Source organism: Cyprinus carpio, chromosome A18, assembly GCF_018340385.1.
Source record: "Cyprinus carpio isolate SPL01 chromosome A18, ASM1834038v1, whole genome shotgun sequence".
NCBI lineage: Eukaryota > Metazoa > Chordata > Actinopteri > Cypriniformes > Cyprinidae > Cyprinus > Cyprinus carpio.
The window spans coordinates 21,144,662-21,169,447 of NC_056589.1; the positions used below are offsets into that span (position 1 = coordinate 21,144,662).

The window sequence follows — 24,786 nt, forward strand, 5'->3', positions numbered from 1 at the left end:
ACACAACGTTAGAAATTCATTTTGAATTGTCATCTACATTTGCGGTTACTGAAACCTTTGTAAACACAATTGAAACACAAATGTTATGTACAAATCTATTCTCTTTGTGGGAGGTTTATAATTCTCAGCCTGGTAAATGCCTAATGATGTCATAAATTCCTGCCAAATACTTCAGCAGCACGCGCTCATCGCTGAGTGGTGCTCGAACTCCGAGTTCAGTTCTGGTTCTAAGGTCATGTGACCGCTCTATTGTAAAATCTCTTGAGAAAACAGTTCGCATCTAGTGCGACGCCAGTCAGTAACTGTCCGGAGGCACTACTTCTGAAAATGGGACTAAGGGATGAGCTCCTCAAGGCAATATGGCACGCTTTCACATCCCTGGATGTGGATAAAAGTGGGAAAGTGTCTAAGTCACAACTGAAGGTTTGTATTTGCCACTGAATCAACTTTGTTGTTCTTTTTAAGATCAAGGAGTGTAAACGCTGTTTCAATGGCTCAGTGCAGGAAAGTCTTAGAGTTTAAGGATGTGTTAATCATACTAGCTGCACTGACTGTAAATGTAAAACTTTTTCAAGTTGCTTTTTTTCTTTAGAATTTCAAACTCTAGTTTGTTTCGAAACTTAAAACCAGTATAAAGTACTCGTGGAACTGAGAATTCTGCTTCTGGTATCTGATTGAAGTGTGTTACGGATGAGATATTAGATAATATATAACTGCAAGCCGAATAATTACAAACCTTTAGTTATTATCTAATCCTTCCCAAACCTTCATATTTAAATACATTCAGATGAAATGGAAGAATTTTGTTTGTCAAATTAAGCTAATTATATCAATACTAATGGTAGGAATATATAAGGGATAGTTGTATGATGTAATATCTGGATGCAGGTTCTTCCAAAAATATAGTGAATACACAAAGTGATTGAGGGCTACAATGCTATTCTACTAAAAAATCACTACTTCATAATTGTTTAAGCACTTATTTAGATGATGATGATTATTGTTATTATTGGATGTTTTTTTGCTAAGCTCAGTGGTGTCTTTCAGGTGCTTTCCCATAATCTGTGTACAGTGATGAATATCCCTCATGATCCTGTAGCTCTAGAGGAACACTTTAGAGATGATGATGATGGCCCTGTCTCCAATCAGGGATACATGCCTTACCTGAACAGGTTTATTCTGGACAAGGTGAGCACATTTGTCATTGTCCAAATAGGAGTTTTCAGTTGGCAGTTTGACTTGTGACAAAATATTTGGATTTCCATCTTTTTTGGATCTTAATCTTAGTCTGGATAAAATGTATGTAGACTGTATTGATAGAGTGAAAAATGTTTTTGAGCACCATTCTTATAAACAGGATGTGGTTTTACACGCTGAGCTTTACATTTTATCATAAATGCTGTATCTTTTCTGGATGTTAATTTTCTTATGTGAAAGTTTGTCATCCTCATGGTACACTAACCCCAATTTGACTAAAGCCATTGGTTTACTGTAGATATTTAGTGTAAACGTTAGATAACATAATGAAAGGCCTCCAGGCATGAGAATTTGTTTCTTTTTTTGCGAGAGAAATGATGTTGAAAGAAACATGGAAGAATTGCTTTCTTTGTCATTTCTCGTTTTCTTGTGCAAAAAGGAAACAGATGGAGAAAAGAGATTTCACAATGCACCACAAAGCTTTAAGTTCTGGTGTTTAGGCAAAAACCATTAGTTGCTGAAATGTATTGTAGGAAATGTTGAATTTTAGTGCTTAAAATTCCTACAGTGGAAAGGCAAATTATACCTTTTGCCTATTTTATGTTTGTCTGAGGTCTCATGTTTAGCACACTTTGGGGATTTACATCACTAGCCACGTATTGTAAGCTTTCTCTGGTCACACTTTTGCTTTTAATTGCATAGTTGTATGAGTGACCAAACACACACTCCACCCTATTGCAAAGAGACCCGCCTTTCCCCTTTTTCTGCCTTCCATTTTGATTCTCAGCCAAGCAAATGACCTTGTGGTCAGAGGGAGAAAACAAGTTACAGTGCTTTACTTGGTTTTACACTTATACATTCACACACCCATAGTCATTGACTTCTGTCTGAGATAGTACAGTAACAGCTTAGTCACACATATTACTTCTCATTTTACAACGATGTATGATTGTGATTTTTTTTTTTGGGGGGGGGGGGGGGGGGGGGGGTAAATTATGCCCAAATCTTTCTTATCCTTTCAGCTCTCTTGATTCCAGGAATGCATTGTCTGTAAAGTGCTCTGATGTTAATTGAGGAACAAAAGATGTAGACCCGTTCATAAGCACAACCCCAAAATAGAGTGACGCTATCAAAACGGCTAGCTTTGTGGCCCACTGTAGCAAATACGTAGTGTGGTTATGCTCTAATATAACATGCTGTGACCACGGTATGATCAGAGATCAAAGTGAGTTTGTTTCCCAGCTGCGTTTTATTTGAGACAATGGTTAGGTGATGGTTAAAAGAAACGTGCACTACCTTTTAAAAGTTTGGGGTTTAAGTTTAATACAAATTATTAGAAAAAAAGTGACAATAAAATTCTTACAGATAATTTCCAATTTTAAATGAATGCAGTTCTTTTGAACGAAGAATACTGAAAAAAATCATGTGACACTGAACACTGGAATAATGGCTTTTGAAAATATAGCTGTGCCATCACATGAATAAATTACATTTTAAAATTAATATTTCACAATATTACAATTTTTTACTGTATTTTCTGATTAAATAAATGCAGACTTTGTTAGCCTAAGAGACTTCTTTCAAACACATTAAAAAATCTTTAACAACCACAAATGTTTGAACAGTAGTGTACACAATTTAATATTTAATTCTTACTGGTCAGTCGCAGCATTCTACAGTTATGTATATATGGTTATGTTTATATAATGATCACTAAAGAATATAATTGACTGTTGTCCCAGGCAATTAACGTCCTACATGTGCTAGTTTAAAGGGGTGGTTGATTAGCTTTTGTCGAAGGCTTGATTGTGTTTATGAGGTGCAGTGTAACATGTTCATGCTTAGTAAAAAAAAAAAAAGCACATTATTTTCACATATTTTACCTTTATTCTACACTGCTGTTTTTGTTCTTATCAAAACGGTCTACAGTTTGGTCATCGTAATTTTGCAGACGTTGTTTATGCTCTAACAGCAACATTACACACTAACTAAAGTTAAAAGAGTGAAATCATAATCAACCACTCCTTTAATGTATCACTCAGCAGCATCTTTTTCCTTGCAAAATAAAATACTCTGAAGTTTGAACTCAAATCAGTATTTTAAGTCTATTTATTTATTTTCTAAGTAACTATGTAAAGTAGATTAGTATAAGGATAACTGTATTAAATAGTTGACTGTGTTAGGTGACTTCTAGCTCACAATATTCAATGCGTGTCATTCGGTTATACATGTAGGTCCTCTATAGCTAGAAATATTCACTAAAAAAAACTGATTGCATTGACTAGCTATCAGAATCCATGCACTCTTGCTCATCTCAAACACTTCCTACTGTAAAACTTAAGACTTTCTCACCCTCATGACACCTCACAGTCAGAGAAACCATAAAGCAGTTATTCACAGGCGTGATAAAGTCTATTTATGAATGTGATAGAGCCCGAGCTCCACTGAATACAAATGAACAGCTTCATCTGGAGAAGAACAGAGTCTGCACTGGCCACTCAGGTCTCCACAAGGCCCCTATTGTGAGTCTCTCGGAGAAAGCCGGGGCACGATGGGAGGTGCGTGTGTGCGCGAGGGATGTATACATATACTTGTAAAGACGAGCTGCCATTTCAAAATAAACATACACCACTGCAACAGAGACGGCACATGAGTTGGTGGATTACAGTGACAGTGATTCATGTGAGTTGTCTGGTCTCTTTTGTTGCTCACATTACTCCAGGAGGTCTATAAATAGTGTCATAAATAGCTACAATAGGTCATTTGAACATTTCAGCTTCTTCTTGTGGTTTGGTTTTAATGTATGAGTTCATAGCAGTGAATTAGATCTCAGTTTAAGCCAGCTGTAGGCTTAAATTGTCATTTAAGCCCCCCCCCCGATGAAATCTGCACATTTTACATGCTTATTTCAGTATAAAATATGAGCAATTCTGTTGAATTGATTGAAATGTGATTTTTTTTTTTTCTTTCTTTTTTGATTGGAACTGAAAGGATAAATTACACAAAATCTCTGAAAACCAAACATGCAACATTTTCAAACAGCAGCTGTTAAAATTAAAATGATTAAAATGTTTATCATTTTTTAATCTTCTCTTGTTCTTTGTCAATAATATTTAGAGGCATTTTGATTCATATTAAATAATAACTGTAATATCTGCTAGAGTAGACTAGCTTCCGTTAGCTTTGTCAGACTTATTGTGTCCAACACACATTTAGTACTTTATCATTTGAATTTTGCCATTTGTAGACATAATCAAGTTTGGGTTTGTCAGGACATTAAGCTAGCTTTGCTAAAATCTTTTGCAGTTTTCCCAACAGAATGTTCAGCATTAGTCAGATGGGCACTGGATGCAAAACTGTGCCCAGAACACTCCAAAAGTATCCATGGGAACTCTAGTTAAGTACTGGGGGAAAAACATGTCTTATTTGCAGTGTTGTGTGTGCCTTGAATAGGTTTCAGGCCTTATTTGCACTTGTAAACCAGAATCAGGACATTTTGTTCATTCTGATCTGTACATCAAATCTAATTAGATGTGAATCTTTCTAACATTTTATTTTTTCTACCGTTGTTTGGCATCTACCCATTGTTTTTGCATTTCTCAGTTCGATAAAGTCTCATGAGGACATTTATTTTCTGCAGGTCCAGGACAACTTTGACCGAATCGATTTTAACAGGATGTGCTGGACTCTGTGTGCTAGAAAAAACCTCAACAGAAATCACCTGCTTATCTCAAATGATGATGCATTTAAGATTTGGTGCATTTTCAACTTCCTCTCTGAGGATAAATATCCATTGGTCATGGTGTCAGAGGAGGTGAGAAGGATAACTATATTTTTGCTAAATTCTGCATCAAAATTCTAAAAAAAGGAAGCAGACAGCTTGGTAGAAAGATTTATAAAGTGATGCAAATGTACATGTACATGTACATTTAATAGTGTAGTTCCCATTTCTAATCTTCCATGATAACTTTATTTAAATAAGATTTTTATTCTTTGTTACTTTGTACTTCTGTTTTACAAACTTCTGTCTTCCATTCTGGTTATGATTGTGATCAGTCTTTTAAAAAGGAAGTTGTCAGCTTGCTATTATTGTGTCAGTGTAATATATTTTTACTCCTCAAAGAGAGAACAATATCAGAATTATTATAGTTATTCTTAGTGAGATCAAAACAGTCCCTCAGTCATCATTTTTTGTGTTGTTGCACAAAAACAGCTAGCATCTAACAACAAACATTTGCATTTGTTTTAGGGCCATGAAAATACATGCCGTTTTCACATATTTAAATTTATGCTCTCACCCTCAGATAGAGTACTTCCTTCGTAAGCTAACAGAAGCCATGGGTGGCAGCTGGATTGAGGAAAAATTTGAAGAATACAAGATCCAGCTGAGTAGCAAGTACCAGTGTCTGAACGTGTGGGAGCTGATTGAGTTGGTGGGTATGGGTCACTTCAGTAAGGGCATGGACCGCCAGACCCTCTCCATGGGCATTAATGAAGTGTTCCAGGAACTTATACTGGATATGCTCAAACAGGTAAGAGAAGTACGGCTCCAGTATAATAGAAACTCTGTAGAGTATACACATACAAACAGGGTCCAAAATGTACTTTCTGCCATGCCTCCCAGTGGTATTCGAATTAAGAAAATCTACTGGCCATAAATACTTTTTAATCAAACTGTTTGTACCTATAAAAATGAAATTGCGAAGCTGTTTTTTCCAGCATATTTTTGTCAAAAAATGTGACTCTCTCAGCACATTTTTTTTTAATCTCGTATTGTCATTTTGATGGCATAAAAGAATATTCCACATGTGTTTGTTGCCTTTTCTAATGACAGACAATTTATCCTCTCATTTGGTGCTTGGCAAGTGTTAATTTTGAATCCTGCATACATATAGGTTTTATTATTTAATTATAGACAGTTGTATTCATTAGATCACATACCCTTTGCAAAATCTGTCTGTTTGTAAATAAACACTTTATATAGTGAAATACAATTTAGTATATTTTAAATGTAATCTATTTGTGTTATGATAAAGCTGAATTTTTCCGCAGTCATTATTCTAGACTTGATCCTTTATTTTACTAAACACCTAATATTTTTGTGGAACCCAATAGATTTTTTGTATGTGAATATATGAGCAGAATTGTGCATTCGTTTTTCAGCACCATCTTTTTTTTTTAATGAACGGGGCAAATCTAGATTGATGTAATCACAATGTTTCATTGTACTGGCCCTGTTGTTGTCAAACCTGTTACAATTCCATTTCCTCATGCTTAAGAAAGTAGGTCATACCTGGATGTAGCCTATGAAATATCCATCTGCTAATAATGACCTTTAGTAGACTGAATTCAGCCATGATATCAGCTGCCTGTGTTTTGAAGTCTGTATGTTTTGGAGATCTGAGGGCAGTGTGAATAAAGCACACCGGCATCAGTGTTGTTTTCTGCTTTGACTATGAATGAGAGAGAAGGATTGGTGCCAAGGCCAGCTGTGCAGCCACAGTCAGGATCAAATACAGATTAACTAAGTCATATGAAACAAATGCTTAAACAGGATGCAATATTTACATGGCATGAAATGTGCATTTAGCATTAATGAGGCCTTAGGAAAAAAAAAATATCTGAGTCAGCATGCAGGATCCAAACTTTTAGCACTTGTAGCAGTGATACAGAATGACTCATAGATCATTTGAGGAGCAGAACTCATTGTTTCCACCAGCAGGAAACTGTCAACTGAAATGCAATGTGACCTGTTCTTTTGACCTGTTTCAGGGTTACATGATGAAAAAGGGCCACAGGAGAAAGAATTGGACCGAACGGTGGTTCCTGTTGAAGCCCAACTTAATTTCATACTATGCTAGTGAAGATCTCACAGAAAAGAAAGGAGACATAGTTCTAGATGGAAACTGTTGTGTTGAGGTAAGGGCTCATCAAAGATGAATGATGATTTATTCTAAATAATATTTCAGCATGCTTTTTACTGTAAGTAATGCTAAATGTGTCAAATTTTTATGGTGACATCATTCTCATGAACACATTTCCTTTTCCTCTTATTGTGATGACCTCACTCATTCCTCTGCAGTCCTTACCTGATAAAGAGGGGAAAAGATGCCTTTTCTATGTCAAGTGCTCTGACAAAAGCTTTGAAATAAGCGCCTCCGATAAGAAGAAAAAACAAGAGTGGATTCAAGGTGAGATTTGACTCATTTTGATGATTCATTATTGTGGCTTTGACAGAAAAGAAAAATAGAAACTACCAGTCAGAAGTGCAGTCACACTGAGTTTGCATTTACATTTACTTATTTTAATTAATTATTTTTTTATTTAAAACATTTTGATTTAAATATTAATGTTTAAATTGCTAGCTTATGAATTTCTTTACATAATAAAATATGATTTAAAAAAAAATTGTGGATGAATGGATTGGGCTAGATCAGGGGTTCCCAAACTTTTAAGCCCGCGACCCCCATGATAAATGCGCTGCTGCCTCGCGATCCCGCCCCCCCCCCCCACCACCACCAACCTCAACAACCCCTTTTTTTGGAGCGTCCAAACACCTTTAACTTTAGCAAACAGCGGGATATGTTGTGTTGCTGCGCGTGATGTACGTACGTAACTTGATTGTGATTGACGCTGACGTAATCTCTTAATGTCTGGGACAAAAATTACAAATTGAATTAATATATATATGATATAATATATATATATATATATATATATATATATATATATTATATTAGTATTTTTTATTTGTATCAGACTTTTCTGCAAACACCATTTAACAAGTATTGAATTAACCCTTTCACACGTAAGTTTAAAATATTCTGGCCTGACCCCCCAGCGTGAGTTTTTTTCAAGGCGATCGTTATTTAGATGTGTCACTTTATGGGTTTCCATGGTGATGCGTCATTGTCACGTGACACACCGCAGAAGAAACAACAGAGCTGAATGAATGATGATCTGCTTTTATGTCATTTTTCCTTTTTATTCAAAATATTCACAAATTTGTTAGATATGGCATGAAATAGCTGATATTCCGATTTTCAAATATATGCAAGTGGAAGTGTTTTGTTGTTTAAACGCCTTTATAACGATCGCGTTAGTTGAGCTGTATGCGCGATGGGCGCCGCCGTGTTAGTTTGTGCCGCAGACGCAGTTCAGAGAATCGGATCTGTTGGATTTGCAAACACGTGAATTCATCCACTTCTCCCGAAATCTAAAAGTAAGTGGATGGTGAACTGGGAGAATAATAGAGTAAACTTTAAAGTTACTTACACAATGTGTATCTGATATGCGATTATTGCCTCGTCCTTTGACATCAGTGTGTATTTTACAAACTCTAAATGTATTGTTTTTTTTAGTACTTATATGTCTGAAACCTAAAATAAACATATGTGTGAAAACACTGAAAAGTTGTGATGACAGCTCTGAGCGCGCCTGTCTCTGGCTCAGCGCCAGCCAACGTGCGAGAGCACATTTGAATTCACGTCATGACACCCTGACGGTGTGATCTTACACTCCAGGGACCAGCCTAGACTGATCACACCGGTGTGATCGTACGTGCGAAAGGTTTAAAATAATTGCAACAAAAATATATAGGGCCTATATATTTTTTCCACTTTTTTTTATAGAAATCATCTCGCGACCCCTGCGCCGGGGTCCCGCGACCCCCCGGGGGGTCGTGACCCCCACTTTGGGAACCACTGGGCTAGATAATGAAGGAAAAACAGCAAACTGACTCCAGCACACATTCAGTACTTCAGGGTGGCGATTTTAAAGAAGCAAAATAAATATAAATAGAACACATTTTAAGTCACTACATAATTTGCAAACTTCCATTTGTCATTTCATAATTTTGATGACATCAATTCTATATTAATTTCAACTATTGTTCAAAAATTTAGAAAATATTTCTAGTAAGGAACATTTGGAAAAATTTGTTTTTGAAAGAATTCTCTCATGCATATTATTTATTATTATTTAAACTAACTGTTTTCTATTTGAATTAGATTTTTTTTTTACCCAGTGTTTAGTACTGTATGTGTGTGTGTGTGTGTTTGTGTGTGTGTGTGTGTGTGTGTGTGTATATATATATACATATATATATATATATATATATATATATATATATATATATATATATATATATATATATATATAATGTATATATAATGTATATGTATATGTATATGTAATTTATTCCTGAGATGGCAAAGCTGAATTTTCAGCCATCATTCAAGTCTTCAATGTCACATGATCCTTCAAAAATCATTTTAATATGCTGAGTTGGTGCTAAGTTATCTTCAGTTATTATTTAAAGGTGACCTATTATGCCCTTTTCTACAATATGTAACCCTGGACCACAAAACCAGTCTTAAGTCACACGGGTATATTTTTAGCAATAGCCAAAAAACATTGTATGGGTCAAAATTATAGATTTTTCTTTTATGCCAAAAATCATTGGGATATTAAGTAAAGATCATGTTCCATGAAGCTATTTATTAAATTTCCTACTGTAAATATATCAAAACTTAATTTTTGATTAGTAATATACATGGCTAAGAACTTCATTTGGACAACTTTAAAGGCTTCAAATTTTTTTTGCACCCTCAGATTCCAGATTTCCAAATAGTTATATCTCGGCCAAATATTGTCCTATCCTAACAAACCATACATCAATGGAAAGCTTATTTATTCAGGTTTCAGATGTTGTATAAATCTCAATTTCGAAAAATTGACACTTAAGACTGGTTTTGTGGTCCAGAGTCACATATTGTGTTATGTTCATATTGAAGTATACAACTTCTGTCCTTTATGTCCACTTAGCTATTCAGACTTGCATCACACTCCTAAAGGTGGGACGTCCAGCTCCACACCACGAGGCACGGCAAAAGCGGCGAGAGTTACGACAGAAACAACAAGCTGAGCAGGAAGAACTGGAGCTGAGGATGAAAGAGCTGCAGACGGCCAATGAGAACAAACAGAGAGAGCTGGAGGCCTTGAGGAAGGTCTGTAGTGTTCTACACCAACAGCTGCTGAGCTTCCAATCTCTATGTTTCTAGCAACTCACACAAACAAATGTCTCTCTCAGGCCTTTTACTGTCACATTGTTCCTTCTACCTTTTATTATACAAAATATGGCTGTTACTCTGTGATTAAAAAAACAACCAAAAATCCATACAAGATGTGTCCATGTCCTGAAAATCAGATTTTGGCTACAATTATTAGACTTGTAGAAAGAATGATTATTACTTGAACACAGCTTTTTGTATTTAAAAAGAAAAGATAAAGTGCTGTCGGTATTGGAACAAAACTACAAACATGCCCCCTGCACTGCAGTTTAATGAGTGAAACAGAAACTGTGTCTGTTGCCACACTGACCATTTATGAAACAGTGTTTCCCTGGAGCCCCTGGTGGCTCTTTGTAATCTCTCTCTGCTATTCATGAATTCTGAATTCACTGAAACTCTCATCTTTGATTTCAAGTACCACCTTCCCTATTCAGGTCCTCTACAGAAAGTTTTCTGCAGAAGTTGTTTCATCCTAAACAGCCTGCACTGAAAGCTGAAATTAGACTAGTTTAAGTGTATGGTTTCACACCCAATATAGAAATGTGGACTGAGCATGTATGTGTGAAAGTTGGGGGTTGGGTGTTTTGCATTTAACTCTTCTTAACCTTCTTTCATCTAATTTCTCGTTATCCTGATTATCTTTTCTGGTTGAGTGTTTTAATATTGTTAAATCGGAGTTTAGCCAGACTTATCCCCAATGAGTTTTGTCATCAGCAAGTGGATTTAAATCAGTAAGATAAGCATTACCATGTGACATGTTAAGCACATTGGTTAACCTACAAATACTTGTGAGATTTAAATGGCCAGCACTCAAATGTTAAGTAGTGTGCAGAAAAGTGATTTCAATTTATTATTATTATATATTATTTATATGTATATATATACACATTTTAAAACAATATATAAATACCAAAAAATGTTTAAACATATCTAATCGAACAATTAAGTATTAATTATTGTTTCACTAGGTCTACAAATACAGACAAAACAAAAAAAATTTAAACAGTGTTTTATATATTTATTTATATGCCTGCATTTATAGACTCTAATACTTCATTACATTTTGACATACAAATATAAACCAATAAGTAAGACTAGATATCTTTTTTAAAGCATGCAACAATTATAATAAACAAGTTAACTAAACCAATAAGTTATAATAAACAAGTTAACTGATTTTTTTCATTAGCCTATATTTTATATTTTATATATAATATATATATATATATATATATATATATATATATATATATATATATATATATATATATATATATATAAAAACTTTAACATACAGTAACATGTGTGTGAATGTCTGTACAAAATGAAATGCAGTTTCTTTTTCTTCTTTTTTTTGATGAAGTTGACTGAATAGTTCAGGAAAAGCAGCAAATAAATGTTGTTTAAAATTGTTTTAAATGATAATTTATTGGCATAAAAATATAAAACAATATTTTAATCTTTTACTGTTAAAAGGAGAATGCCATAATAACCACAATAAATTATCCAGAAGCATTTAAAAGGAAGCTTACTGCAAAGCCAAACAGCTGAGAGCTGATTACAGTAAATTAAACACGACACAATATTCTTTGATAGAAAACCAGTCTGACACAGTACATATAGTGTTAACTGGGAACAATCATTTGATTAACGGTGATGACAAGTTCTCATTGTCTTATCTAATTGTGTCTGAATTGTTGTCTGAATGGAGAACAGTCCAGCATTGATGTTTCAGTCCCTCTGCCCCTGTCCTCTAATGCATAGCAGGACAATAGGTGCCTGGGGAGAGAGCTAGAGTCCCAAACCCTGAGGAGTTCATACTAAAACAATGCCTGCCCTGTCACTCAGCACGGCCACCTGGGATCTCACGCTGACCTGCCATCTGACCACAACCATACAGAAAGTGATTGAGTGAAGACAGTGGTCAGATTTCTGTGTCTAATTTCTTTACAAATTAAATAAGTCTTTGTGTTGCACAGAAACTGGATGAGGCTGCAGCCAGTGCAGCAGAAGAAGAACGCAGACGTCTGCAGACCCAGAATGAGCTGCAGGATCTTTACCAGGTGGAAATGGAGAAAGAGAAAATGGTACAGTAGTTGTTTGCAGTTTAAACTTGGTTGGCGACTGTTTGGCTAGCATACTGTTTACATGCTTTTAGCACTGACTTTTCTGTGCCCTTTGATTATCATGTACCAAGAGATTCTGAACATTAAGTTTCTGGATAACTTCGGTTCCACAGGTCCATATTTGGAATATTACAGGAAGTACGCTGCAGCATAAGTTCTGCTTTCTACAGTTATAACTGGAAACATGGAAGCACAAAATCTACACACAGTCACACAATAAACCAGTCTACACTGATTCTTTTTTTTTTAAAAGGCACAGTTACCTAAAACTTTCATTTGTCATCATTAATCATTCTTATGTAGGTCCAATATTCATTTGACAGTTGAAACATTATTTTAAAATATATTGTTCTGTTCTGTTTCAGTAAAGAAAGTCCTTTTGATTTTATGTGTTTTAGGTGCGGCAGCAAATGGAGGAACAGGTGGCTCAAAAGTCCAATGAGTTAGAGCAGTACCTGCAGCGTGTACGTGAGCTGGAGAACATGTACCACCGCTTGGAAGAAGCACTGGAGGAGGAAAGACAGGCCAGACAAGATGAGGAAACTTTCAGAAAACTACAGTCCAGGTTAATATATTTCAGTCATGACAACTCTCTGAATAGTTTTCGCATATTAATGGCTATGATAATTTTAATGGATTTGATGTTGGCACACTAGATCTGTTATGCATGCTGTTGCTGCATGAATAGGCACACATAAATCCTGTAGCAGATCTAGACAGGTGGAACTGGGAGAGGTGGAAGCTTTCTGAGAACTCTGCAGGACCTACTTATAGCAAACACTGAACCAGACTGTATTAACAATCATGTACATTTATATGGCTGAATATTAGCATAAAACAGATGGGATTTTTCAAAAGTTATTCCATCTTTCTTATTCAGTTTAATAATTCATGTGCATTTAAATGGCTAAATATAGTAGCATGTCTTTACAAGTTCATGCTGTCTGTAATACAATGATCATGACCCAGTCTGTCTGTTCCAAGCCTGTTTGTTGAGTTCCTCACTGTAGTGTATGTTCGAATAAGGTTTAAGCTGTAGTCTGATCTGCACAAGCAACATTTTATTATACTATATACACACAGTTGCGGCATGACAAAACCTTCAGAGTAAGGTCATGTGACACCCAGAATGGGTCAGCCTACAAAAGGCTGTCCATTTCCTTGTAAGGTTGGAAGTTCGAGTAGCGTCACAAACAAGAGGATGTCTGAGATGTCTGTTCAAGTCTGCAGTTCCTGTTCCCTGTCTCACCCCACAAAACCCAACTCTCTTCCTGTGCTTGTGCTGACCCATCGCCAGCTCATCACTTTACCCAAACTCACACAATCAGCTCTATTAACATTATGTGAATTCCCCTCATTTATATGGAATCTATTATTCAGAAGTGGGTTGTGAAAGTTTTATTTTTCATTCCAAAAAACTCCTGAATTTGAATTAAGAGAGCAAACAGAATTCAGAATTGTAGGCAAGGAAGTAGAATTAATAGAAATGTTTCTTGAGCAGCAAATCAGCCTATAAGATTGATTAATGAAGCATCATGTAACACTGAAGACTGGAGTAATGATGTTAAATTCAGAATTGCGATCAGGAATAAATGTTGAAATGTTGAATTTTGCACAACACTGGTACTGGCTCTGGCAGTACTAGCTCATCCACATACTATGTTAATTTTTGCTTTTTTTGAGGCGCAACTGTAACACAAGGGCTTGCGACATATAGGATTTCTAAATTCCTTCTGCCACTTTTCTGTCAGTCTCTACTGCCTGTCTAATAGAGATCTAAAGAACTTTTGTAATATCATTTGACAGTGTTTTTTAAATGTGAGCATGTGCTTCTCTGTTTGCTGCAGGCTGCTGGAGGAGGAGGTATCCAAGCGCTCAGAGCTGGAGCAGATACACATGTATCAACAGCAGACCATTTCCCAGACACAGGCAGAGAAACAGGAGCTGGAACGAGAACGGCTGATGAAGGAGAGCGCTTTGCAGTCTGCCATGCAGCAGCTGCAGCAGCTGGAGGCTGACAGACAGGGTGCACTGGAGCAATATGAGGTAAGATGCTAGAACAATGTAGCTGGAGGCTAGTTATGCTTGTGATTTTAAGTTGTGCTGAAAAATGTTCCTGTGTAGACTGCCATCAAGTGGCTGAATAGAGCAATGTGAGCTGTCCTATGTATTGCTACTTCTGATTAAAAAAATAAATAAAATAAAGTATCCATACCTTTAATATCCATACCTTATTCATCTTGTATGTTTTGTCTTGTATGTTCTAATGTTGAGATTGTGATTGTATTTTTTATTTGAACAGGAGGTGATGAAAAAACTAGCAGATGCTGCTAATAAAACAAAGAGCTGGAAGGACAAGGTGTCTTATCATGAAGGGCTCATACGGCTCATTCAGCCAGGTGACCTCCTTTTCTGTACTCTTCAATTAAGAACGCAAAGATTTTTCTTTTTTAATTTAACATTTATTTACCAGCATCTGATCTTTTTACATATGATGGCCATTTTTAGGTTCAGCCTTATTAACATCATACATCATAAAATATAATAAAATTAAACAATGCATCTCTATAAACCCATCCTCACCAAATCTGAAAAATCATATTGCGACAATCCATAATTTTTATATATATATATATATATATCTGTATATATATATATTATTATTATTATTATTATTATTATTATTATTATTATTATTATTAAAAACTTTTTTATTAGTATTATATTATTATTAACATTGTTATCATTAATTTATAATAAAAATAACAATGATGATATTTATTAATAACTATAACTAATAAATATATTACCATCTAATACCATTAAAAATGCAGTTTACTGAATTGATTAATTTCTTATGCTCTTTTTATTCTAATTTGTGAGTATATTTGGATAAAAGTGTGCTGAATGAATTAATATCCATACCTCATTCATCTTGTATGTTTTGTCTTCAGGTCCTAAGTATCCTCAGAAAATGACAAACTGGGGACCTGCAGCATTCACAGAGACAGAACTGAGTCTGAGAGAGAAAGACTGGCAGGAAAAGAAAAACAGGCCTGCTACACCCCAATAGTGTGTTCAGTCTGCAGATCTGCTGTCCTGTCAATACATGTTACTGTAGATACAATTACTAGTGAAGTAAATATATACTGCCTCTGTGGGGTTAGCCTCTGACCACACTAAAACTGTAGGCCACTTGACTTTACACAGAGTAAAGCTGAGCCTGGCCTCATCTGAAGAATTGTCTCACCATTCCAGTCTAAACTGTAACATTCCAGTGTCATTTTGTCCTTTGCTTTGATGATTTTATACATTTTTTTTGTATGATGTTCTACAGCTTGTGAATGTGTTAATTTTGGTGCATTTCCACCAAAATAATGGCAGATGTTTCTTCCCCATAATTCAAATTTTAAAAAAGGTTGTTTTTTTGTAAGTAAAAAAAAAATGAAGTAACTAACCTAACTGACCAAGTAGGCTAAATATATATAAAATACATTGCATTTTCATCTCTAATTTAGTTTTTAAAAAGTATCAAAAATGTCAGTTTTACATTTTAAATAGTAATAAATCACTCAAGGAGACACTGCAGTATTAACTAATTTATATGCTCAATTTATTAACACAATTGTGTTTTACCTACATTTTATCTGTTTTGGGGACCATTCAGTTATGTACAAATACCGTACCAAACTTGTGTTTGCCTACTAATGTCCAAATTTAAGCCTGAGACTTTATTGTTAATGATCCAGTAAAGGCATTATTTAATAGCTGTAAATGATTTTTATGGACCCACCCACCCACACACACACACACATGATTGTAAAGCTCTTTGGGTGTACAACAATACAAAATAAAGCACTATATAAATGCATCATTCATTCGTTCGTTTATTTTCAGAGTTATAGAGCTCTACTGTCTTGATAGCCAAAACCAAAAGTTGCGGAGTAATTTTGTTGGGCGCATAGAAGGTGATAGCGGTTTTACAGCCACTAGAGGTCAACAGATTGCCGTATTTGCAGCCTGCCTTTATACTGCTGCTTGTAGAAATAGTTTGGATATTGGGTGTGAAGAAAACTTATAATAGGTTTAAAGGGGACATGGCTATTCATTGAAATGTTTAGATGTATCTATACATTTTATGTATTCATAATTGGACAAATTTGTAGGAGAATTTAAATTTGAGAACTCAAATAGTCTATGCTTTTATTTTGGAATGTAACGGTTATATCATTGTTTCAAAATGTACTCTAAATTCTATCACTGAGATGTATTACATGGGACAAATAATGAAAACTGATGGGTCTCAAAAGGCAAATTGTGAATGAAAGGGGCAGAATAGTAGAATGTGGTGTTTGAACTGGCGTGTGCATAAATGTGTTTCTGATCAAGCGTGACACAAGGCTATTAAAAAGGTTGGCCACTTTTCAGGCCACCATCATTCTCCATGGATATGATAATTGGATTCCTGATACACTCACAGTTTCCATAAACTATTTCTGTATGTGTCTGAAAATCACTCATAGTCTAAACAAAGCACAAATTTAACTTTGACTTGGTGGAATGAAGACATATCGTCAGCTTAATTTCTCAATGGGGGGCTATGCATTCAGATAACAGGGAGGAAATTGAATTTCTTATTTAGCATGCTTGCTCATGTACAGCATGGAATGATTAAAACATGGAATTGTGATTGTATAATTGACTTGTACCAGAGGATACTGCTGCTCTTAACTAAGAGGATGACATATCAACACTTATATACACACTAAACTTATATCGCTGCCATTCTTGTTTGGAAATTTCAGATTTGTGTTATTAGACACAAGGGTCCATTTGTTTTACATGAACTCATCTCGTGAAATCTTCAGAAAAATTTGTGCCTTGTCTTGAAAGATAGTACTTTCTAGTTAGTTTACATGTGCTTCTTTCGAGTACTGTGTGGGTAATATCATTAAAAAGAAAGAAAAATATGCTTACATTGTTAATAAAAAGATCAGTCTTTGCTTAAACACTTCTCTGCTAATAAACAAATAGATATTTAAATATAATGTGATAATTATATTTATAAAGATAAACATTTTTTATGTATCTAAAATATTTTTTATTGTTATTATTTACTTGATGTGTTTTTAAAGTTTTTTAAGTGTTGTGTGTCATATGGATAATAGCTAAAAAATGCCTACATTATTTAATAAAAAAGACTGCTAAAAACACTGTTACTAAATACATAAATATTTATAAAATATTAAAAAATGTTATGTAATATTTACATTAATATTTATAAAACTATACATATATGTATTTAAAATGTCATATTTACATTATGTGCCTCTTTTGAGTGCTGTGTGTCATATATGGGTAATAATAAAACAAAAGGAAAACAAGCTTACATTGTTAATAAAAAAGATCAATCAGTGCTTCAACACTTTTATGCAAATAAACAGATATTTTAAAATATGATATAATATTATTATAAAACAGATTTAATATATTCAAAAATTATTACTATTATTATTCTTTACATTATGTGCTTCTTTCAAGTGCTGCATGTCAAAAAACATTCTTACATAATTAATAAAAAAAAATATTGATCAGTGCTTACACATCTATGCAAATAAAAACATATTTTAAAATAATATGTGATACTTCTAATAATATTTACAAATGAATATTTATAAAACTATTTTTATTATATTTTATATTTAAATAATTATTATATATCTAATGTTATATATTTTAACAATTACATAATATATTATCATTATTATTTAACGGTAGCACTACAACAAGGTTTCATTTGTTAACAGTTAATGGATTAACTAACATGAAAATTAGCATTATATTTTTCTACTGCATTTATTAATCTTGGTTACTGTTTGTTAAAAAAAACAAACTAATAATGCTCACCACATTATCTTGTGTTATCAGATTCAACTTTTTATTTTAAAACTGTATTAGTAAATGTTGAAATTAATATTAACTATGATAAAATTCTACAGAAAATTGTCATTGTTATTTCATGTTAATGTAATTATATATATACATTATTATAATTATAATTATTATTATTATTGTTTCTGAAAACAAAAACTTAAATGTCTACTTATTTGTGTCTATATGTTTTATAGTTGGAAACTGGTGCAGAGGAATGCTTTTTTTTTTTCTTTTTTTTTCTGTTCTGGTTTAGACTGACAATCAGATTAATTATTGCGTCCATTGAGTTTATGTACAGCAATCGCTATACCACGCAAACACTGAGGGCAAAAGGTGCACCGTATTAATATCTTATGCAACACGTACAGCTGTGCATATAATTGATGGTGTACCTGACAATACCACTTAAAGCTGTATTTACTGCTGAGACAGACCTAGCGACCCCAGGCCACTCCAACAACCATTCAGTCAATTTCTGTGGAAATATTTTGGCTCATTAATGTAACCCGGTCCTCGCGTGTGTTTTCACATGCAATCAGATATTTGATGATAAAAGCAATATTTATTTCAACTACGTCCCCAGGCTGATTGATTGGCTCTGGTGAAAGACGTCATTAGTGATGTAAATGGGCGATTCTCTGCATTCCTCCAAATCTATCTGATGTACATCCAGAACAAAAAGTGCAGCATTCATTAAAAAACGAGCACAACAACAGAATCATTTGCAATATCACCGCCCATACTTATGCATCCATCATCATTTTTAGTTCCAACACGGACTTCACATTTCAATTGGGAAAGCTTGAGCTGTTCAATGACCTTCAAAAATATTTATACATTAAAATAAAAATCTAATGATTGTGCAAATATCTACATACTACGTGAGTGACGGAGAGCAAGAAGCAGTCTAGGGGTAAATGTGCACTCCAGATGCACGGCATTCTGGCTGAACTAAATCTTTACGCAACGAGATGGAGGGTCATTAACATTATCACGAGGCGGTGCTCCGGATGCGCCCCGCTCCCCAGCAGCGCCTGTATCCCATCATTCCTCTTTTCAAACTTCCTTGAATCCATCAGCTCCGGTTTGGGGCCTTCTGCACTAGCGCAACATTCCAGAGAAATGATGTGAAACAGAAATGCATCAAATTCCTGATCTGGAATACATCGCTGGGTTATGCCTGTCCGTGGCCCCTCAGTAGATACTGTAAAAAGGGGCTCTGGAGTGTCCACGGAAAGGCATTTTCACATCTGCGCTGTGCGAAGCTGCTAGCACCTCTGGGGAGCCATGTGTTCAGTTTAATTCTTTGAGTCTTTGGAATGTGTGAGTGCTGTAAAAGTCACAGATATCTATGGAACTGATTAGTGGCTTGTTCTGCATTGATAGTCTGCAGGCATTTGTTTAATCTATAAAAAAAGTTCTAAATAAATTACAGTAACAAGATCCACAAAGGTTACAGTTCCAAAAAGATTTAATTTAACTCAGGTTTATAGGATGATGATGATATGATAAAAGGGTCCAATCTATGCATTTTTTTTTTAATTTTGTAATCAAAGCTGTATGGGGTAAAAGTTAATGACCCCCAGCACTGCACACATACTGTACATACACTTAAATGAAGAAACTGTCTGACATGACCTGCTAGAGCTGCTGACATTTTCATTGTAGGTCCGGTCTAAACAAGCTGTGACTGCCCCAAACCGCCCCCTTACCAAAACTGCTTCTTGCTCTGGCCTATAATGTTTTAAATGCTGTGATAATAAGGAAGGCTTGAGGATATGAATAAAAGATAAAGATGATTCAACTCACACTATACAGTTTCTTTATGTTTGAAGGTGAATCTGATGAAATGTTAAGGTTAAATAGATTAATATTTAATTATATAAATAATGATACTGAATATATTTAAACAACGTTTTATATAAGGAACATTTTTTTAAGACCATTAAGATGTGCATGGTCCTGCTATTCCCTACATTTTGGGGAACAAATGTCCCCACAAGGACAGAAATACCAGTAAATTTTACCTTGTGGGGACATTTCTTCTTGGTTCCCTTAAGGAAAACAGCTTATGAATAATACAGAATGAAGTTTTTTTGAAATTCTAAAATAGCTGAAGGTTTTGTGTGAGGGGTAGGTTTAGGCAAAGGGGATAGAAAATACAGTTTGTAAAACGCTGAAACCAGTGTGTTTGTCTGTTTTACATTATATTTACTTTTCTCATTACTATAATGCAGTAATGAATTTCAATGTATGAAAAGTACTGTAATGCATTTTTATGCACAATATTTTTTTTTTCATTTAAAATCAGCATAATTTAAACCATGATATTGTATCCATATATTACAAATTTATTTACATTTTATTTTTCAAAGAAATTAGTATTTTTATTATGAAAGGATGCATTAAGTCACAGTAAAGACATTTATAATTACAAAAGAAATAAATGTTATTCATGAAATATTCATGAAAAATGCATTACGGTTTCCACAAAAATTTAGAGCAGGACAACTGTTTTCAACATTGATAATATTAAGAAATGTTTCATGAGCACTCAAACAGCCTATTAGAATGATTTCTGAAGGATCATGTGACACTGAAACCTGGGGTTATAGCTGCTTTGCCATCACTGGAATGAATTACATTTTAAAATATGTAAATATGTATGTATGTATGTATGTATGTATGTATGTATCTTTCTATCTATCTATCTATCTATCTATCTATCTATCTATCTATCTATCTATCTGTATGTCTGTATGTATGTCTATCTATCTATCTATCTATCTATCTATCTATCTTTCTATCTATCTATCTATCTATCTATCTATCTAATAAAGAAATTTATATAAAGAGTAATATTTGTTAAAGCTAAAAAGGCATATATTCTGTTGTTTATATTTTGTACATTGCAAAATAAATTAAATGAGCTGAGTAATGAATGATTAGACACTGCAATCAAAATCATCTGGTCATTTCCTTTGCTTATCATTTTCTTCAGTTTCTAGACCTATTCCTGGTGCAGTGGAAATATAATTTTAATACAAACCTGGATAATTTTTACGGGAAACTCAGTGGGATATTAAACCCTTTCCCTTTCAATTGTTCTCTTTGGTTATAAATACGCTCAGTGGCTACTTTGACCTTTGTGAAGCCGTTTATATAGAACAGAGACTCAACCAACACAGAAGTTTCATAATGACAGACAAAGAGCCTACACCGCAACTCTAACTCATTTCTCTCACTCTCTCTCTTGGGTCCTATGGGAGCATGGTGCGAGTAGAGCAGAGTGGACTTGGACTTGTTTGAAATGGTGGATGAGCCAAAAAGGCTTTTTTTAAGGCACAGTCCTTCCTCATCCCTGTTCCTCTTCTTCTTCTTCTTTTAGCACAGAGGAATGTGCGGAAATGAGCAAATATAAAACATCAGTGCCTCCACAAAAAAATGTGAACCACCCCCCATGGATCTAACTACTTTCCCGCCAACTCCTCACAATCTGTGTCTCCTTATAATTCCTTTGGCTTTGAGACGTCTGGCCTGGTTCAGGAGTCTGGAGTTCAACCAACATATTGTTTACTAGCATGCTTCTGCTGAAATTTACATTGAACCTCTGAAAGTAGCATAAACAAAGAAAAACAAAGACACAAAGGGATTAAAAAATTTGTCAGGGTCATATTATGACATATTATGAGACAATTATGAGTGAGTCAGTGTTCGCTAATTGTGAGAATATTTGTTTTAGTTATAAGTAAAGACTTAACAGAGAGTAACAATTAAAAAGTAACTTTTTTTATTACAGTGAAACTTTTATATCCAAGAAGCTCTTTGTTTTTTGGTTGCTCTAACAGCATATTGCCCTTCTCCTTCTTCTCTTGCATTTTAGGTCAAATACAACAATTATGTAAGCTGGTGACAAACACTGCTTGTGACTGAGGTGGTTAAAATGGGATGCACTGATTACTTTTGACATAAAAAACACAATGCAGATTTTGATCACTATAGAAGCACTATGTGCAGCTTGTTATTTCTGGGTCAGTTTAAATGACCGGTAGCAGACAGATCTATCCTTTTTGGCTGGAGACTAGAGCTCAGTATCATGACCCAATATCTGGAAAATGTCTGACAGGACAAATCTGGACAGCCTGTTGTCCTTGCAGAGGGACACAGAAATGAGAGAAAAACAAACCCCAAACAAATAAGGATTCACTAACTGGCCCATTAATTTAATAAGTGACAGAAGCCTAAACAATGAAATGAGGCCATGGAATAAGGTAATATTTGCTTATGATTGTTTAGCCAATTCCACATTGTGCACAACATGTACAACTGATTACGGAGTGAACAAAGGTCTTATAGTAAATGTCTTGTCTTTTTTTCTTCTACCAAGAAGACAAGTAAAACCTGACACAATCAATATAATCTAGTTTGTCTAGAGCTGTGATTCTCAACCTTTTTTTTTTTACTCCAGGCCTCCCCACTATCCACAACAATATTCAAAGGCCCCATGACTTTTCCAGTTTTTAGTAATTTTACTGGATAAGGACTTTTACAAATTTTGCACAATTTTTGGCATAACTAGAAAAATGTATATTCATTATAAAAATGCCTATGGAGTTATATGTTTGTATTAATTAACATGACTTCAAGTCTAGAAATCACACTTTTAAAATGTGGTTACCTCATATATCCAATTTTTAGTGGTTCTTCAATGAAAATTTGTATTTTAAAGCAGAATTTCTGAAAATTCTTTTACATATCTTAAGAAACTTCAGAATCTCTCCTTTTATATTCTAAAGCCAAAAACAACAGTATACACAACATGAGTGTAAGCAAATAATGAGAGATTTTCTTTTTTTGTTGGATGAATTAACGATTAAATCTATATCACAATGATTCTATTAACAGTAGTATAAACCAAATCTGACACTCTGAACCCACACAATACTACAATTGCAGCTTACATTGTCTGATGTCATGGTCTCTTGTTGCCTGCGGTTATTGGATGAAGGAAGAGAGACTAATAGAGAAACTCAATACAGGCACCTCTCACCTCTCTGTGTCTGTTGCCAGCTGGCCCAGACAGTCTGCTGCATTTAAGAACTGGATGTGCTTAAAATATTACAGGGTAGAAAGATTTGAAAGAAAATAAAACAACAACAAGGGCCAGTGCAAAAAAGGTCAAAAAATAAATAGATACAAGTATTTACCCAGGAATAAATCTATAAACAACACCAACGTGAAGGGCTGGCAGAACTTTTGTCACTGATTCAGTAGGGTGTTTGTTTGTATAGAGAAACTACATTTAATTTAAACAGTTTAACCAGTGTTTCACACCAGGGAGAAGTTTAATTGTGTACTGTATAGGCACAATCTGCCAGTTTTGGTTAAAGCTAAAGCAATCACCTGTAAACAGGAACTTGCACAATTATACTACCAACAATTAATAAAATGTCAGCAGATCAAAAGATGTGAACCAAAAGTGATGTCTAGACTGAATTGTGTGTATTTGGTGAGTTTTCCTGCTGGAATCATTGCAGTGGCTTTAAACAAGTTTACATTCTTTCAATGGAGGAACGCCAATATGTCCTGGAGTCCAGTTCATAGGCGAGCTTGTCATGTCATGATGGATTTCAACAATAAAGGTAGGTTTTTAGGTCGTTTCCAAGCATGTTATCCGCTAATAAGTTAAACAGTGCAAATGCTGCCAACACTGAGCAGTTGCAAGGTTTATTAAAGAAATTAAAATGCCAAAACTGTTTTAGACATCAAACTGTACAAATTGTCCAACATCAAAGTGTTTCATAACCCTGTGTGCTGTTAATTTGACCAGGACAAGAACGGGAAAAACCAACAGCCTGTGGCTGTGGTCATGTGATCTCAGAATGTGTCAGATCTACACTCTCACCTTCAGCAGATCATTCATCTTCTGCATCATCTGCATTCTGAAAGTCCTCTGTGATGACTTGCGTAACTGTGATGACTGTGATAACTGTGAAAACTTAGCAAGTGCTTTCTACCACAGCACAGTTTGTTACACACGATTATGAGAGGTCATGTAGGTTGAAAGGAATAATTATTCCAAAACTAGAACTGACAATAAGCAGACAACTAACAACTATTTATTTAATATATAGTATTTAATATAGTATTTAATAATATAATATTTTTAATAAGCCCCCCATATTTTAATTTTAGTTTCAGTAATTTTATTATGCGCTTCTGTCATTTTAATTCCTTTTTAGTTTGAATTAATTTCATTGAAATTTACAATTTCAGTAATTTTAGCACATCAACATTGTTTTTCGTTCTTCATTTTATTTCAGCCTTTTTTCAATTAACATAACAATTTTGAATAATTTTTGCCTTAGTTAACAATAACACTAATTTAGAATTAGTTTTGCAATAATGAACGGTAAGAACCGACTGAACATTATCAAGCTTACTATATTACAACCCAC

At 34.5% G+C, this 24,786-nt stretch overlaps 1 protein-coding gene across 1 annotated transcript; it reads left to right on the top strand.

Annotated features, from left to right (window-relative positions):
- Window positions 1–252: 252 nt before the first annotated feature.
- LOC109110016 (switch-associated protein 70-like) lies at window positions 253–16,265 on the top strand. Its single transcript, XM_042775378.1, has 12 exons — window positions 253–423; window positions 1,048–1,188; window positions 4,838–5,011; window positions 5,502–5,729; window positions 6,970–7,116; window positions 7,280–7,388; window positions 10,024–10,205; window positions 12,248–12,355; window positions 12,793–12,959; window positions 14,242–14,440; window positions 14,697–14,793; window positions 15,349–16,265. The coding sequence occupies exons 1-12, from the start codon at window positions 328–330 to the stop codon at window positions 15,465–15,467; spliced, it is 1,767 nt and encodes a 588-aa protein (XP_042631312.1). The 5' UTR covers window positions 253–327; the 3' UTR covers window positions 15,468–16,265.
- The last annotated feature ends 8,521 nt before the right edge of the window (window positions 16,266–24,786 follow it).

Coding starts and splice junctions, on each gene's coding strand:
- LOC109110016 (XM_042775378.1), top strand. CDS start 328: ATGGGACTAAGGGATGAGCTCCTCAAGGCAATATGGCACGCTTTCACA. Junction 424..1,047: donor TGTCTAAGTCACAACTGAAG/GTTTGTATTTGC, acceptor GGTGTCTTTCAG/GTGCTTTCCCATAATCTGTG. Junction 5,012..5,501: donor TGGTCATGGTGTCAGAGGAG/GTGAGAAGGATA, acceptor TCTCACCCTCAG/ATAGAGTACTTCCTTCGTAA.